The sequence below is a fragment of the Myodes glareolus genome, chromosome 3, assembly GCF_982192425.1.
Source record: "Myodes glareolus chromosome 3, mMyoGla1.1, whole genome shotgun sequence".
Lineage (NCBI taxonomy): Eukaryota > Metazoa > Chordata > Mammalia > Rodentia > Cricetidae > Myodes > Myodes glareolus.
Genome location: NC_142028.1, coordinates 50,450,884 through 50,469,976, shown reverse-complemented (window position 1 = coordinate 50,469,976; position 19,093 = coordinate 50,450,884). Strand labels below are relative to the sequence as shown.

Here is a 19,093-nt window from a genome sequence, read left to right as displayed (position 1 = left end):
GGTGAGCTCAGGGCCTATGTGAGATCCTGCTTCCCCAAACAGAGGCAGAAAGTGCCTAAAGAACCACATCCCACGTGTCTTCTGCCATCCACAGGCATACACACACACACATGTACCTGTACACACATATGCAACTGCATACACATGTGCACCCCCACATAAACATTATGCACACATATCCATCAAAGGATTCCCCAAAAACGAGCCCTCTGTTTGAATTAGTCTATCAGTTCCAAGTTCTTTCTTTGTGTTTGATGCCCAAACCCTGACCACAGTGTGATGTATTACTTTGACCTACTTTGCCTTACTGGGTCTTTGCTGCATGCAACATTCTTCTTAAGGAAGTAAGAAGGCACCTAGGCAGATTCAGGGGAGCTTTCTACACTACTGGGCCATATTCCAAATTAACGGCATTTCTGAATCTAAAAGCCAAATGTCAGGTCTTGAGTATCTATGTTGGCCCTTGGCCCAGGTCAATATTTTACTCTGCCAAGTGTCCTGGTCCCCGCTGCAGTGTCAGCAATATGCCAAGAGAACCTGCTAATTACTGTGACCACCCAAAGCACCCTTCCCACAAGTCTAGACACTTCGCAGTGGGATTTATGACACCTGGGCTCCTCACAAAGCCAGGGAGAGCCAGTACATTGTTTGAACCTCTTCCCGTCTTTCCAGGTTTGCCATGTAGATGTCCAACGGCACCCCAGCTATCTTTTAGATGCTTGCTTGGTAAAAGCTTCCCATTTATTAGACAGCCTTACTGCTAGAACTATAAGTACAATGGGTCCCCAAAGACTTATAATCAGATGCTAATGTAATGATTTATAATGTAATTAAATTTTAGATGAGTTACAAGACAACAGTCTTCTAGAAGCCCAGGGACAATGTATCCCGAGTCCAACAGATGTGCCACAGAGAAAGTTAAGAGAATGAATGCCTCCTGTCGGTTCGTGCAGAGTAGAAAAGAATGTCCTGATGCTTCAGCTCCTGACTGGAATGCCTAGGAAGCCAGCTGTGCAGTTCTGACCTGGATCTGCTGATTGCCAATGACGAGATCTCTGAAGAGTCCATTCTCACATTTGATTGTGAAGTTATTACTCTATCTTCACTCTATGCCAGAAGGAAAACAGAATGTGCACGTGTGTCTGTAGGATAAACTGTTTTGTTGTAGTCATTGCCACAAATCCCATTTTGAGCCCCAGTATGTGCAGCTCTCTTTGAAAGGATTATTTCACTTAATGCTCAGAGAGGCCTCTTGTAGCACCCTTATCGTTCTCATTTTGCAAGCTTGGGAAAGCTCTGGGCTTAACTCAGCTTCACCAAGCCAGGGACCGTCAGATTTGAAATGGAAACCTTGAAAACCATTGTACAGTTGCGGTAGAGTACATGGATCCAGAGGGGGTTGTATCCAGCAGTTATTCATTAGTGCCAAAAATTCTGCCCTGGGTCAAGAGGGACTGGGTTGGTGCCCAAGCTTGCGGGATAGATGGATGAAAACAATGATGGAAACACGTACGGAATAAACAAACCACGAGGGAACTGGGTGGAGTTGTGGACGGAAGGGGTAAGTGTGCACAGTGAGGGAGCCGGCAGGACAACGAGTGAGTGGATGGGAGAGGGAGTCTTCAGTGAGTGGATGCAGGCTTGAATGGGGGAGAGACAGTTTGAGGATGATTGGGTGAACTGGAGAGTGAATCTGATGCGTGGGTGAGTATGAGTACTCACTGAATGAATGAAGTGAATGAATGAAGGTGTGGCGAGCCTGCTCTACCTGAGGTCTAGGCTCCTGGCAGCCGGTGGTGGGCTGCAGGGCCGCTACTCCACACACTACGGTAGGGAGGGCTGCTCCACCCGAGTCCTCACGGGCCTCCTCCCAGCCCTCCCCCTGCTTCTCATCTCCTCCCCCTCCACCTCCTCCCAATCCTCCTCCGCAGCCGCCAGCCTAGACCCCAGTCCCGGGCGAGCCAGCCTGGACGCTGCGCGCCGCCGCCGCCACGGGCCGCGATGCGCAGAGGGTCCCCGCCGCCCCGGGGCCGCCGCGCCGCACCATGAAGCTCCGCAGTAAGGCGGCAGCGCTGCTTCTCCTGGCGCTGGCCGTGCTGCTGCTGGCGCTGCTGTCCTTGCGCACCCGCCGCGACCCGGAGCCCCCTGGGTTCCCCGCGCTTCCCGAGGCTGCCCCTCAGCACCGCCACGCGCCGGTCCCCACGCGCCCTCCGGAGCCCCACGCCTTCCCTGGGGTCGCCGGCCGACGCTCCCCTAGGCGCCGGCCCCCGCGTCCGCGCCCCCGAGCCGGCCGCCCGCGCGCCGCCAGCCGCGAGAAGTTGGCGAGGTGAGTCGTGGCAGCCTGGATCCCTCCCATCTGGGGACGAGCGTCTCGCTACCCGCACCGGTGCCAAGTTCAAGGGCGGCTTGGGGGCTGGATGGATGGGAAAAGCGGATTCCAAGTTTCACCCACTCTTTACCTCTTTCCACCCCGCGAGACACGCAGACCACCCTGGTGACACCCATGCTCCTCCATGAAGGAGTGTCAGGGAGAGTGGCTTGTAAATTCCGGGTCGCAAGTGTCAGGACAAGGCGTCTGGTTGCATTCTTGCAAACATGTGCTCTTTGTTTAATTTTTCAAAAGCCATCGCCAGGCAACTGGAGCTCATTCTCTTGTTTCACGGGAGAATTCAGATCTTGATGGAGTTGGAAAAGTTGGATGTTGAGCCAGGACTGGCTTGCGTTCTGTGCAAGCTCTTGTACCCGCGTGCTGCCCGTGGAGCGGGCGTCTGGCTCAGATTGATTAGAAAGAAGTTTTGTTCTTGGACGAAGTGGTGCGTGGCACGGGGAAGAGGCAGACTGGGGGTTTCCTGATCTCTGTTGGAGCTGCAGGACCGCCAAAGGCTCCCGCTGGGAAACCATCTTAACCTTCGACCCTGCCCTCTCCCCACACGAGGCGGTCCACGCGGCTGCCTTTCATCGCAGCTTTTTTATCTTTGGTCTTGGCGTTACCGGATGCCCTCAGGTTAGGGATTCGCGTTCTTCTCCTTTGTTGTGGGGATGGTTTTGAACAGTCCCTGAATCTTGTAGTTGGTCTGTTTTCTCTGCTCTTTCTGAGCTGCTGTTTCTAACTGCCTTGCAACGACCGCATTCGCTGGCTCCTTAATTGCTTGAAACAAGTTGAAGAATTCTTTTTTACCATAATGACGAAGTCTGGGCGCTTTTTTTTTTTTTTAAACTGTAGTTAAGAGAAACACGAAACCTTAAGAGGGAGCTGGGTCAGCTTTTCTCTCTCTACTTGCAGTAAATGCACATAGATATATCAGGGGACATAGTACCCCAGCAATTTCTTAATTTTTATTACTTTTTCTTTATTACTCTGATTGTTTATTTTGTGTGTGCATGTTGAGGGAGGCATGTCTGGAGGTCAGGAGTCCTTGTTCAGAAGTGGTTTTATCTTTCCACTCAGTATGTGCTTGAAAATGAATTCAGGTCCTCAGGCTTGGCAGTAGGCACCTTTACCCTCTGAGGCATCTTGCCACCTCCCGTGGAAGCCCTTAAAGTTCTTAGACCCCTTCTTGGGGTCTGACTATCCACTGTTAAAAATTAGGCTATTTTTGTTGTATAATTGGTAGGATTTTTCCCCCTCCAGTTTGCTGGGGTTTCTTATTTACACGAGATTATTTCAGAGTTAAGCCACAAGCTCATTATGATAAAGGCTGGCATCACTTAACACAAACTGTGTCAACAGCACCATGTAAAGATAGCCATTAATAATTATACGCACACTGCGATTCATACACTAACCCTTTGATAGTGATCCACAAACTTCCCAGTATTAGAACTGTTGTACAGCATCATGGAAACTTGTTTCCAATGTCGGTTCTCAGACCCCAGTTAGCCCTACAGAATCGTCAAACATGGGAGCACAGTCAGTAATGTGTGTTTTCGCCTCCCTCCTTTGCGCTCTGTGTGTACATACGTGTTTGTGCATATGAAGGCCAGAGGTTGATATCCAGTGTCTCGCTCAATTCTCCCCAGCTTTTTTATTATTTTATTTTATTTTGAGACAAGGTCTCTCCGGGAACCAGGAGCTTGAAGGTTTGGCTGCTGGCCAACTCTCGGGAGCCTCCTGTCTCCACCTCCCTAGAACTGCAATTACAGAAGCTGGGGATCTGAGCTTAGGTCTTCATGCTTGGGCCTGCCTGCGCTTCTTCAGTGGAGCCATCTCCTCTACCCTCAGCTTTGCTTTGAGGACACGGCAGAGTGGCAGCGCTGCTCTGTGGTGCACCCATGAGTATTGTCTGAGTTTTAGAGACTCGGAATCAGAAGAGATGTTTGTGCAGGACTTGCAGGTAAGAGTTAGACCAGGCTAAAGACCTTTGCATGGGCCTGGGGAGTACCTGCTGAGCTGTGCTGTCAGGCCACAGTTTGCCTGCAGTTATCACTGCACCGAAGCTTTTCTAAAGAAGCATCATGGATTCTTGGATGTGTCTCATCCTTCAAGGTGTTAGGAACATTGGGGCAGCATCCTCTTGTCACGATCTGAACAAATTGGCTCTGACTCACGGGAGATCATGAATAGAATCCCAATGGGTCCTAGAGAGAAGGTACATTGCCCCAGGCAACAGGATCCTGGAAACCATTTTTCTTTTGAACATATCTCCTCGATCATCATAGAAATGATGTCCAATGCCAGAGGAATAAAGAACTAATTCACAGACTCTGTAAAGTGCAAAGAAACTGCCACCAGGCATCTCGGATTCAAATGCATAAGCTGTCGAACATTTTCTGGGGGCTGCTTTCTTTCTTCCTTTTGCTGCCTCCACACCAAGGGTAACTCAAGGTTCAAAGAGAAAAGGGAGCAGGCAGGCGAGATCCCCACCGACTCCTTTACTGCTTTTCAAACTCTGCCTGGTTGAAATTTTTGTGGTTGAGAAGGAATTTCATCTAGGGAGGGAAGAGAAAACCTTGTGGCTTAATCTTTTTACGTGGCCAGAATCCAGAGGAGATAGAGGCTGCGTGATCTCATGTCTCCTTCGTGGTGAGGGTCAGATTTGTGGTTGTAGTGAGCAGAGAACTTGAGGGTGGATGGTACCCAGCCGGCCACCTGCTGACCACACAGTGCCCAGGCTGGCCCCCTGAGGGCCCTGCTGTAAGTGAAGTTCTGCCACGTCAGTGTGGGGAAGGAGGCCTTCGCCTTTCACATCTTGTTTTCATTTTCAGCGCATTTTTCATGGGCTTGCCTGGTTAGCAGGCAGACCCTACAATTTTAGAACTGGCCATTTGTATGCAATCTGTCCTGTGGTGACTTCCTTCTATCTAAACATGAGGCCCTGCGGGACGGTCTGGGCTTTCAAGTCGCCAATGTGATCTCAAAGTGGACATCGTCTGGGAAGTAACCATTACAGTAGAGCCCAACAAAATGAAATTCACCTTCTGTTTTGGTTTATTGGTGGTTTGTACCTGGCTGGCTTCCAAAAAGAATTTGAGGTGACTACAATAAAAGATACATATGCAATAAAGTCATTAAAATGGTTGTGTAAGAAGGTCATGGAGGGGAGTAATAAGTTTGCTAAAAATCGAGACCACTATTACTGAAAGAGTAAGTGCTAAATTTAGCTGTAAGCTTCCTGGCAGCCAGATGAAAAAGGGAACATGGTGAGCTGCCCAATCTTCAGTGAATGATAAGAACTTTGCTAAGAGATTTTTTTTAAAAAAATGAAGCTAAAATTCTAAAATAAGTGTTTTCCTTGTGACTAGATTTCAGACTTTAGAAGACTATATTTCCATTTTGCTTCAGAAAACTCTTTGAGCCTTCACGTGGAAAGGGAAGTTTAATGTAGCTGGGGATCAGAAATATAAAAAAAGAACAGGGCCGAGTGACAGGTCGCTGAGCCGAGCGCTTGGCGTGCTGGCGTGAGCACCCGAGTTTGGATCTGCAAAGCTCATGCCCAGCTACACACGGTAACTTCTACAATCCCAGCTCTTATATATGGCATGGGACATAGGACAAAGGAGAATTCCCCAGAAACTTAAGGGCTAGCTAGCCTGGCTTATACACCTGTCTCAGACAGGGTGGAAGGCGAGGACACGCCCAAGGTTACCCTTCGTCTTTTCTTCATCTTTAAAGAAATGAACAGATTGACCCAAAGTTTCCTGAGGGCTCTCCCAGCTCTAACGTGATGATCCTGTGCTGAGCAACTACGTTCATCAGCAAGGTCGCACCCGTCACCGTCTCGTGCTGTCTCGCGAGATCAGCTCCACATGCCCTGCACTGTCTCACTGATTGCTCAGACTCACAACCCTCCTTGAACTCTATTCTTCGTCTTCTGGGGGTAGCCTGATTTCTTTTAAAATAGGGCTTCTTTCAGAAAAAAAAAAAATTGCTGCAGGTGTTTATTTTCTGTGTGTATGTGCATGAGCTTGTCACATTGTGCACGTGCAGGGGTCAGAGGTCAGAGGACAACTTGTAGTAGCTGGTTCTCTCCTTCCACGATGAACCCAAGCTATCAGGTTCAGCGACAAGCTCCTTGCCCACTGACTCTCTTGCCGGTCCCTAAAATGTGGTTTCTGAAAAAGACTTCGGCTCCCTCCTGGTCCCGTGATATGCCTCTGTCAATATACTCCGCAGTTGTTGGGCAAATGTCTCTGGCACATAGACCACTCGGCTTTTGCTGTGCAGGGGAGAATGGAGTCTCCGCCCTCCTGGGATTTGAAGGGAGAGGAGACAATGGGGAAGCTGCTGGTTGCACTTGGCCGCCTCCCCAGCCACCCCAGTGAGAGGAAACACATCCTTGTTCCTCACTAGTTTCCTGCGGTTCCCTTTGATCTTCGAGATGAGTCTCGTCAGAGGGCTCATGCCTGAACAAAGGTCTCAATAAACAGGGGTGATGTCATGTAGCAGAATCTATCTGTCGCCCTCTCAGAATCAGATGCTGGCCTTAGAGGACAGTCATGCCCTCAAGGACTTGAGCGACATGTGTGATGTTATCTAGCTGTGAGTCTTGATTCTCTTCACAGTTCAGTTTCTAATCATGTGAAAGCACATGCGAGTGTGTGTGTGTGTGTGTGTGTGTGTGTGTGTGTGTGTATTCATGTGCATATGGTCTAGAGTACATGTGTTAGATAGTTCAAGGACAATTTTCCAGACTGTTATTTCCTCCTACCATGCGGGTCCCAGGAATTGAACTCAATTTGTCCAGCTTGGTCACAAGTGCCTTTACCGAATGTGACATCTTGTGGACCCTAGAACTCAGCTTTGTTGTCTGACACATGCCCACTCCCACTCAAGTTAGTCCTATTAGCTCGGCCACAAACATGCTTCCCACCATCTCTACCACCTCCCTGGGTACTGCTCTCCACTATCCTTTGGACCGCTGTAGAAGCCTACTCTGGTTTGAGTGGGTCTACTCTAGCGCCCTCTATAGTTCATTTTCCGTATAGCTATTGAAATAATCTTGAACAAGTTAGACCACAGCAGGTCACTATGCCAGCTTAAAGCTGTCCAGTGTGTGTGTGTGTGTGTGTGTGTGTGCTCCCATCACACTAAGAATAAAATTTTTGGGTGGGAGAGATTAGTCAACCTGTAAAAGCATGTTCCTTGTAAGGTTGATGACTTAAATTAGATCTTCAGGATCCACATAAAATGCATTTCCAGCTATCCTGGGGTGAGATGAGAGGTGGAGACAGAATTGCCCAGAACGTTGAGGACTAGCTAATCTGGAGTATGCAGCATACCATCAGAAACAAGCAAGACCCTGCCTTAGCAAGATGGGAACCCCCCAAAGTTGTCCTCTGACCCCCACACATGTGCATGTCCCCACACAAATAAATCAACTTTGAGCCCTTGCCCATCCCAGTGTCTCTAAGCCCTGCCCTCCTCTCTTTCTATTTTCCCTCAGTCACTGGACTGCATTCCTGTCCTCATCCTCATCTAGCAAGGGGCCTCACTTTTGGATCTGTGTTCCAATGTCCTATTAACAAAGACGCCTTCCAGGCTGTGCAGATCTGGACACTTCCCATCCCTCTACATCTCCCAGCTCATCCTGGTCCACAGTTTGTTTTCGCTGCATCCAAAGCTGTGCGAGCACCGTGTTTGATTTACTCCTCCCGTCTCAGGTGCACTGCCTGTGCCATTAATCACTTATCCCTGAGCGCTAAGGCAGAGATGACCTCATGGTGGGTACTCCGCGAGTAGTTAGAGAACAGAGGCAGGGCCCACCTTGTCCCAGCCAGTACCCAGCTTCTGCGACTTGTAAGGTCTTCCACTGCTGGGGTTCAACTGTGTTGATGAAGTCATATTGAGACATTCTTATTAATGTTCATTTAGAGTCCCTGTTCCAGGGTCCCATTCAGCAGACTTTGTTGTATGTTGTCATCTTTTAAAGCTGGACACTGCAGTCGTTTCTTAGGCTGCCTATTTCTGACAGGTTGGGGTGGGGCTTGCTTTTAGGTTTTGCTGTAGGCGTCTAAGGATCTGGTCACCTGGGAAGAACACTTGTGGGTTATTTGGGAAGGTCTCCTTATCAGAATACTTGAAATATTTTACTCGTGATAGTTCCAGGTTATGGGGCTCTAGAAGAAAAACCATCACCATTATAGCGTTTCTCATGTGTGCTCTGTCTACAAGATTCACAACAGGCTGGGTGAGGTGGAGCACACCTTTATTCCCAGCACTGACGAGGCAGAGGCAGGCAGATCTCTATGTGTTTAAGGGCAGCCTTTTCTACGTAGACAGCTCTAGGCCAAGGTTGCAAAAACAAAAACAGCAGCAGCAACAACAAAAGCCTACTAATTTGGGCCTGGTCACCTGACTGAGGTGGCCCTTGCTGGGTTTCTGCTCTGGGCAGTCACCCTGTCCTGTCTCCCTTTCTGTTCTGTATGGAAGGAAACATGACCCACAGGTGAGGTGTGTGGAGTTTGCTCTGATCCTTGAAGGCCGAGTGTTGGCATGGCTTACTTGAGGTCCTCCTGCAGGAGATTGGTGTCCCTTCCACTGGTCACTTACTCCCTTGTTCCTCTCAGTCTGGACACAAGAATCTTCATGCGTTCTTTGGGTTGGGCCTTCATATGGCTGGTCTCTTGCTAAAACTGTTCCCATTTTGCCCACTAGGAGCTCATCCTGTCCTTGACTGCATGTCCCCTGAATGAATTTTTGGTTTGGCTTTATGTTAGGTGGTCACTCAAGCCTGGGATCTCACATATAATGGGCAAGTGCTCTCCCTCTAAGACACAGACAAGCCTGGTTTTATCTGTAGTTGGAAATTGATTACTTCTTTACTCTCTGGCACTATGGTAACTTGTGTGTGTTAGGGGACGGAACAGGAATAGTACTTGTAACTAAGAGCTGGACGCTAGGCATGCTCGCTAATCCTGGGATATTGTTTCTTAGTAGCCTTCAAGCTGACAGAGCAAGATGTTTATTAAGTGTGTATGCTTACCTGCAGATCTGCATACTTCTTAAATTTTTTCATATATGATCATCAGTGTTTATGTTGAGCTAAACATGGGTTCCTGCTGATGTCTCCAGCTCTAACTTGTGTGAACCATCCTTGCCTCCTTCCCTCCCATATACAGGAGAAGGGTGCTTTAATTTCCCAGGAGCTCCAGTGGAGTTTTCTCTCTCATCCCATTGGCTTTGCTTGATTTAAATACCTGTAATTTGGAGGAAGGGAGTAAGAAGGAATGGAGGATCAGATTCAGGTCAGATCAGCCAATTGTTGTAAGCTAAGCAAGTCTCATCCATTGAGACTACTTGCGCCCCCCTGGGGGAGTGTGTGTGGTAGATGTTGTTCTTGGCATCTCTCTTAGTGTTTCCATTGCTGTGAAGAGGCACCCTGACAATGACAACTCTAATAAAGGAAAGCATTTAAATGGGGTTGACTTACAGTTTAGAGATTTAGTCCATTATCATCATGGCGAGAAGCATGGTGGCATATAGGCAGACATGGTCCTGGAGAAGCAGCTGCGAGTTCAACATCTGGATCTGCAGGCAGCAGGAAGAGAATGAGTCACACTAGGCCTGGCTTGAGTTTCTGAAACCTCAATGTTCCTCACCTCACCCTACTTCCAACAATGCCACACCTACTTCATCAAGGCCTTTCCATTTCCTCAGTACCTCCGCAATTATTGTGTGACCCACACTCCACAGATGAGGTAAGCCCAGGTGACAGCCCATTCTTTCTGAAATGTAAGCTTTGTGTGTCCAGGACCAAGCACACCAGTCCATTCATTTCTCTTGCTACAGCTACTTTGCCCAAAAGGATCAACTTACAACATTGGACAGAAGACTCCACCTCCTAGATCTAACCAGAGGAATGGCCCCAGCTGAGGAAATCAGCTGTAGGATGAAAGCTTCATTAGGGCCAATAGAGAAAGGAAAAGAAGAAGGTGCTATATTGGTTACCTTTCTCATTGTTGTGACAAACTGTCTGACACAGGCAACTAGAGTGAGTGTTTCATTTGGCTCGCAGTTTGAGGGTACCGTCCATCATAGCGGGGAAGTCACTGTAGCAGGAGACGGAGACAGATGATCACATAGCAGCTCCAGTCAGGAAGCGGAGAGCCGAATGCTGATGTTCAGCTCACTTTCTCGTCCTGATGCAGTCCAGGACCGCAGACAGTGGAATGGTGCCGCCCACACTTAGGGTGGCTCTTTGCCCTTCAGTTAGGCTAGAAACTCCATTACGGACATACACAAATGTTTGTTCCATGCTGACCCTAGCTCCTGTCATGTTTACAACCAGTATTAACCATCATAGATTAGTATTGAGTACCTGGAGAACGCTGTTGAGTCTCAGAATCAACAGAGAGATTCATCCAGCCTCGGCTCCTCCTGTTACACATGCTAGAATAGCAGTCTCTCCTACTTGCATCTGGAATCGTTTATCTGAACTAGGTTTTTTTTAATCAAAATCTTGGAGTCATTGATCGAGCCAAGGGCAGTGGTTTCAGGACAAAAGGGAATGGTTTCAGGGTACACTGGAAGTAAGAGTCTGCTACGCCATGGCAGCCACTTAGTGTGCTTGATTGCATACTAAGCTGTAGGCGATTTATAGGTAGGTAACCTCTGACCACTGAGAAATCTGGACTGCATTGAGAGTATGGAAACCCACATGGGGTGGAGATGCGAGGCAACACAGCGGCCAGAGGCACTGAATTGGGACAAGGAGGGAGGAACTGTGGTTCCAAGGTCATCTCTATGTTCCACCCACACCTCTGTCCCAACCTTTCTAGCTTCCAGAACCTAGTAAACTCCCCTGTTCTCTGGATCTAGTTTGGGTTGTGTGTCTATCACTTACCCCAAAATAAACACAACTCACTCAGACTCACAGCACCTGTACTTAACATCTTTCTAAACTCAGTCAACACTGGGCAGGTTCACTCCTCCACACGCACACACAGGCAAAATTCTCTGGAAGAAAACTTGATCACTGTTTTATTTTTCTGAAGAACCTTTATGGTTTTTTTAAAATATTTATTTATTTATTATGTATACAATATTCTTTCTGTGTGTATGTCTGCAGGCCAGAAGAGGGCACCAGACCTCATTACAGATGGTTGTGAGCCACCATGTGGTTGCTGGGAATTGAACGCAGGACCTTTGGAAGAGCAGACAATGCTCTTAACCTCTGAGCCATCTCTCCAGCCCCGAACCTTTATGTTTTGATCGTTAATAAAATAAATAGGGAAAACTCTTACAATGCCTGTACCTGTATTTCATCCCAATGTAAAAATTAAACAAAAGATAAGAATTTTATTGATGATAAAGTTCATTTTCTATTTTTCCAGAATACTTCCCAGTGTTTGACTAATTTCAGATTATGAAGTTCTGAAAACTATACCCTGGGAAATAGTTGTTTTCTTAACTTGGCTCCTCATTGAGTGCTTTCCTTGTTGCAGTGAAAAAATATAGTTACAAAGAAGCCCTACCTAAGGAAGGGTTCACTTTGGCTCACAGTTGGAGGGTACAGTCCATCCTCCTGAGACAGCTGATCACACTCCCTCCACAGTCAAGAAGCAGAGACGGATGCTGGTGCTGAGATCACTTTCTCCATCTTATTCAGTCCAGCACCTCAACCCAAGGGGTAATGTCCCCTGCATCATAGGTAGATAGGTCTTTCCACTTCATTTAAGCCTTTCTGGTAATAGCCTCATAGATGCATCCACATGTATGTTTCCAGTCAAGCTGGCAGTAAAGAGCTGTGACAAAATCTCCTGATTTTGTCACAGCAGTGGCTTCAGTGTGTTTTAACTGTGACTCTTATCTGATACCATGACTGTTAATACACGAATTATTGTAATCTTCTAGCAGAAATGCATATTGTACAATATGAGACCCATATCTTCCATAAGACATAAAGAATGCATTATCAAAATTATGACTTCTGAATCTGTGGATTCGGGAACTGAAGTCTGGAGATGTCAGATAAGGATTGATGTAGAGCATCTGGTGCAGGGCTCGCTCACAGCCTCCTCGGAGTATTTTGTTGTCCTAGGGCACTATCACTGCCCACCACTTGTTGGGAGTTAAACCATAACTGAACCCAGATGCCTCCTGTGTGATTCTGAATACATCAATCTTAAGGAAACCTTGGCTTTCTCACAGGCTCACTGGTAAAATGAGATTATGCAAGTGAAGTGCCAGCATAGGGCACAAAGTACCAGCATAGGGCACAAAGTACCAGCATAGGGCATAAAGTACCAGCATAGAGCATGAAGTACCAGCATAAGGCACCAAGCTACAGCATAGGGCACCAAGCTACAGCATAGGGCACCAAGCTACAGCATAGGGCATGAAGTACCATTATAGGTCATGTGACACAAGGAACTGTGAGTGCTAGTGAGGGCTCAGAGGCACATTCAAGCAGACTCTTTTGAAGGGGGAAGAGTTCAGACTTGGACACACTGAGACTTGCTTTCCATGTGTATGAATGGTCACAAGGCCCTGCCTCTTGACAGATGTCTGATGGAGTGGAGGAGACAGAACCCTTCATACTGACTCCTGGAGAGTTTCAGATCTGGTATCCTGGCCAACTAGAACTTTGATGTCTCTTAAGGACACAAAATCAGTTGATTTAATCTTAAGAAAGTAGGGTGTGGGTCACATATTCCCTGAGAATTATGCTTGGGAACCTCCATGCAGGATTTTGTCCTCAGGGTCCATGGCTGTGATGTGACACAAGCCTTTGTACTCTATTTCTTTCTTCTCATTTTTCTGAGAATTTCAAGGTCTTAACGTTGTCAGACTAGTAATCCTAAAGTCAGACACATTCAAGTAATCAATTCTTTATCAACAGAGAGAATGGGTTAATGGAAACCCGGGTCGTTTTCTGAGAATTTTATGAAGCACGCCCACCCTTTAATTTGCTTTACAACAAATTAGAGCGTATATGCTGAACTGTCTCCCAGCCTGATTTGTGCATGAATACAACATATTTAGAGAAACACGAGAATGTCTGATAAAGATAATATTTAATTCTAATCATGATGTGTCGGGGACCATCCTCGACAAAAATACCACTTGCCATGGTAGGGACATGGGAATTAGAAACATAAGAAAAGAATATGAGGATGAAAAAAATAATAAAACAGAAACAGAATAATATCAGGGGGGGGTTCCAGTGAATACTGATGTTGCCCACATTTCATTTCCCATTGCTTAAATTGCCCCAACCCCAAGAGGTAGGAGTAAGATAAAAAAAAAACTGCATTAACATGATACAAGGAGATGAACAAACGAGTTGAATGTCAGGGGCTACATCCATAGCTAAATATTCTGTTATTAGGTCAAAACAAGTCACACTCACACCCTAGACCAAAACATTCTGTAGGCAAACCATTTTGTTGGCGGAATCCAATGTTATCTCTTTAGGAGAACTGAAACCCTAGTTGGATCCTTAGACTTTCATTTGAGGTAGAAACATATCTACTTCTCTATTCCTGAAATGCAAGGTCTGGATATTAGCCACACCTGTTGACAATAACCTTGAGAGAGCAGAAGTCTCTGAACTAAGTCTAGGTTGGACCTTTGTTTGAGGTAGAAACCTGGAAGGAATAGAGGTAAGTTCCAACTCCCTGACCTTTGGTCAATGTGGAAATAGGCTCACATTTTTGGGTCTCCACAATGATGATAATGGCTACTTCATCCTTACTTTATGCACAGAACTGAGCCAGGCATGCAGCTCAGTCTGTAATCCCAGCACTGGAGTGAACGGGAGAGACAGAGAGACAAATGGAGAGAGAGAACACCAGTCATGTACGGTACTATTCTAGTTATCTTTTTTCTACATGATAAAACGCTGACCAGACCAAGGGAGAAAAGGGCTTATTTCGTTTATAGGTCACAGTCTACCATCAAGGGAAGCCAAGGCAGGACCTGGAGGGAGGAACTGATACAGAGGCCAAAAAGAAATACTGGTTTATGCTTTGTAGTTTGCTTGGCCAGCTCTTATACAACCCAAGGCCACCTGCCCAGGAGTGACCTCACCACAGTGGGCAGTGAATGGACCCAACACATCAATCATTAATCAAGGAAGCACCCCCACAGTCATGCCCATGGGTCAGTCCAAGGGAACTGATTCCTTAGTTCAGATTCCCTCCCCCCAGAGTTGACATCTGAAGCAAACTATGACAGGTACGAAGCGTGTTGTAGGGTCACTTCATTTAATCTCCACCATCACCTGGCAGGTCACTTATGTCCCTGGCCGATGCAGAACAGCTTCCCTAGAAAGCAGTAGGTCCCCAGACCCCTCCCTATCACCAGTATCACTTCATCACGAACACAAACTCTGCCATTGCAAAGGAGACAAAGGCCCAGTTACAGGTGTGACCAGGACCATCCTTCCCTGTCCTTCAGCTTTGTGTGAGTGGCATTCTCAGGTGCTTTCCCCCGTGGAACAGTTGCCATCAGATCCAGGCATGTGCCCTTGGGTCCCAGGCCTATCTGCACTCCCTGATGGCCACACCTGGGACCTGTGCCTGCAACTTAAGAGGCTTTGGTCCAAACCCCAGGGACTGAGAACTGAAGAGCAGTTCCCCTAAAGTGTAACTGAGGTGCTCTTACCTGAAGCTCCTAAGGATGACAAAGGCCAGCAGACATCCAGTATCACTCAAGTGTCCATTTTACAGATAGAAAGCCCCAGGGTAGAGGTGATGAAAGCTTTTGCCCTAGATAGTGCAACCAAATGGTAGACCTAAATACTGAACCATGTCTGTGGGCCTCCAAGATCAAAACTGCTAAACGCATGCTGTTCTTGGGGACAAGAGCTCTGAACCCTTTATCACTACTGAGAATATCTTTGGAAAAGATCTCTTTGATACAGTTTCTTCTTTTTCTTTTAATTTAAATTTTTACTTATATAAAACCAGTTTTAAAAAAGCTCTCCGTTTTCAGCTTAAAAAATTGTAGGATCTGTAAGACAGATGAGTGGATAAAGGTGCTTTTTCCTCTGAGCTCCACATATGGGCTGTGACATACAAGTACCTGCATGCATGCATGTGCGTGCACACACGCACACACACACAGACACACACAAAAAATAAATGGTTAAAATCTTGTTATAAAAAATAAAATGTGCATATATTCACACCATCACATATGCTGTATATAGTTCTTAAAAAACAAAATGTAACAGTGATTATGAAGCCTATTATGACCATTCCCCTTGTGCTTGTCTGTGTTTCCGAAGCTTTCTGTAATAGATATGTGTATTATTATTATGTGATACCCTTTGTGGAGAAGTGAACAAATGTCTACTGACCCCAGATAGGAAACTGATGACAGAACAAAGTAAGGCTACCACTGAAGTTCATGGGGGACTCAAAGGCAGCTGTGTTACCAAAAGCCCACTTCAGCCTTGTGACAACCCTCAAAAGCTAGAACCCTGCCTGGTTGGACAGCTTGCTGGGAGCTTGACCAGTAGGAGAGTCCTTGCTTCTCAGCAGTCCTGACTGCTTAGGTGGCCTTTGAAGGCGTAAGTCGCAAAACAATCCCACACCAGTTTGGAATTATGATTAATAAAAGGGTTATTTATTTAAGGGGAAAAACTTACAGATCACTGTCCTGGACAACAGCCCTCAGCGTGACCAGGAACAGAGTCTAGCAGACGGAAGCAGAGCAGGAGCTGGAAGCCAGAGAGAGAGAGAGAGCAGGGCTACCACTGCTTTTTAAAGCAAAAGAGATTATGCTCAAGTGGGCTAATATCTTAAAGGCTATTGGCCAAAGGAGCGGAAGGAGCTCCTGCAGCAGACCTTGTGGGAGGAGGCATCTTGTGAATCTGCTAAGTTTCAGGGACCTCCTGAGAGTGAACTAACTGTTCACATACTTAGTGGGGTTTTTAAAATTTTAATCTTTAATGTGTTATGGGTGTGTTTTGTCTGCATGTATGGATATTTATGCCTACACAGGCCAGAAGAGGGCATCGGATCTTGTGGAGCTGGAATTACTACCATGTGAGAGCTAGGAACTGAACCTTAGTTCTCTGGAAGAGCAGCTAGTGTCTGAACCACTGAGCCATCTCTCCAGCCCCTACATTTTGGGTCTTCATACCCTCCCTCCAGGATAGAATGTTTCAGCTTGGAGCAGGAACAACCCTTCCCATAAACTAAAAGTTTATAAATAACCGTAAATATGAAAATCTGGTTATTGACCTGAGGCATAGGAGGATGAGAAGTTCCTGGGAGTGGCCATTTCTCCTTCACCTTCCACTCACTGAAGGCGGTGACTCTTACTCTTTTTCAGGGACTGAGATAAACATTTTCTGGTTCTGTGTAACCCTCCCATGTCAAGTGCCATTTATTTCAAGCTCACTCTGCTGGTTCATATTTCAAGAATCCAAACAACATCCTAATTTGAACAGAAGGGAGGGTGGAGAAATCAAATCTCCTGTGTCAGGAACAATTCCAAGGCAAAAAAAAAAAATGAAATTAGTGTCAGTCAAGGGACCAGCATGGAATTCTGAAATAGAAAGAGAAAGAACGAAAGATGTTAGGTAATGGCAGAGCATTGAATAGGTGTGTTGTAGGAATTATGCCCTACATAGGGATACCCGGAAAGGCTGTGAGTCCAGGACTGGAGTCCAGCCTACCCCAGGGGCCCTGGGTGGGAGCTCTATTAGTCAAAAGTGCTCTTTCTAACTCACTTGTGTAGCATGCTTAGCATAATGATCAGAAGCATGACCTCTGCCGCCTAGACCTGCTGCAGAATGTGAGCTTGTCATTTGGAAAGGGCTTTACAGAGTCTACTAACTAAGGATATCAAGAAGAAGTTAGACTTGGGAGAAGCCTAAGTCTGAGGGTTGGTGTCCTTAGGAGAAGAAAAGACAAGTGACATACATAGACCAGGTGCACTGCTCATGCCTGTAATTCCAACACGTGGGAAGCTGAGATAGGGGGATTGCGGGTTTGGAGACAGCCTGGCCTACATAGCAAGTCTATCTCCACAGACAATATGTACATTAATTAAAATAAAATAAAAAAGGAGGATAGAAAGAATTGAGAAGGGGAAGAGACTCAAAACCAAAGAGCTCTATGGGGAAATATACCAGGTACAGTGACAGTTGGAGTGTCGTAGCTACACCTTCAGGACTCTGAGCGTTGCTGGGAACCCAGAAGCTAGAGAGAAACCGGGAAACAGTCTTCTCCTTATGTAATGGTAAAACTAAAACACTATGGATCCCAGAGGGGTGCAGCGGCAGAATGCTGCAGGTCCCCAAGTGGCAGCAGTGGGCATCAGGCATGAGCCAATGGTGGGCCATGAAGGCAGCCAGGTCCCAGGCAGGGAGCCACGTGGCAGGTGAGAGACTGAGTCAGATAGGCATGCCATGCAGAGTGAGGTTGGATATTTATTTAGTGGGTTATGGAAGGGAAAGGGGAGAAGGGGAAAGAGCAGAGAGTCAGAGAGAGAGAGAGAGAATTGGGGAAGGAGGCACAGCTGCAGCTACCTCTTTGAGAGAGAGACAGAAAGGAAGGAGCTCAGACTGCAAGTGGAAGGAAGATCTGCCTGCCTTGGTGATGGAGGGGGGAGTGGGCAGGGCTTGTTTCTTAAAGGGACAGGACAGACCATTACATCTTACCTTTGGAGGAAGCTTGGCCCTACTCATACCTTGATTATATTTCTTGGCAGCATAAGAGAATTATTTCTGTTGGGTTAAACCACTAAGAAGTGGGCAGAGAAACCTGGCCTCTTAAGTGCGTTCCCTGGGTCTGGTTGCTTGCTGTGACACTCACTGATCACATAGCATATGTATGTGTGCAGAGATGTCAGAAAGCAAATACTCACATATCCCCACACAGACGTGGCTACTCACTTCAGACATCAGACACCTACACTGCATTAGCCCTAGACTTTGTTTAGGAACTCAGCCATGTTTCAGATACCACAAACCAAATTTAAAATGTGCTGTTCATAATTAATGCATTCATCAAATAATTTTATTGAGCCCCCCATGGCAGGCTTTTGGCATGCCTTTGACATTATTCATATTCTACCATGACTCCAAGGCAAGCCGTCAGCTTGGTTGTCTTGAAAGACTAATGATTCTTGATTTGACTCCAAACCATGGGTCATTAAAAGTGATTTAAAAGTCTAAGTAAAGTTCTCAGTGTTGTGTCTGCCTTCCACGTCAAGGTCTGGTCACAGCTTCAGTGGGGAAGTGTTTGATGTTCATTCATGTTTCTAAAGCCTGTGGATTAGGGCTGAGGGGACAGCTCTGTCAGTAAAGTCCGAGCTACATAAGGAAGAAGACCTGCGGTCAGTCCCTAGCAGCCGTGTGAGAAAACACACACTTGAAATCCGAGCTCTGGGGATTCATTTGCTGGCCAGCCTGGCTGACTTGGCAAGCTCCGTATTCCAGTGAGAGACTCTGTCTCAAAAACCTAGATGGCTCCTAAGGAAGAATGACATTTTGAGGTAGGCCTCTGGTCTCTCCATATATGAACACACAAATGTACACATACACAAGTAAAGTCTATGGATTTTCAAGAGTGTTTGTGACTGTCATTGCTCACATGCGACTCAGATGGAATTCCACACCAGCTGATTGCCTTCCCAGAGGCCATATTTAGTGTCTCCATTTCTTCACCCGCCACTCTGGTTCCTTCACATCCTTCT

The 19,093-nt window shown here is 46.7% G+C and overlaps 1 protein-coding gene across 1 annotated transcript in view; it reads left to right on the top strand.

Moving 5' to 3' along the window:
* The first annotated feature begins 1,962 nt into the window (after positions 1–1,962).
* Positions 1,963–19,093, top strand: part of Gxylt2 (glucoside xylosyltransferase 2) — a 96,168-nt gene continuing 79,037 nt past the window's right edge. Inside the window, exon 1 of the mRNA XM_085685995.2 lies at positions 1,963–2,326. Within this exon, the coding sequence (XP_085542121.2) occupies positions 2,046–2,326 (281 nt within the window). The 5' untranslated portion in view covers positions 1,963–2,045. The remainder of the gene's footprint in view (positions 2,327–19,093) is intronic.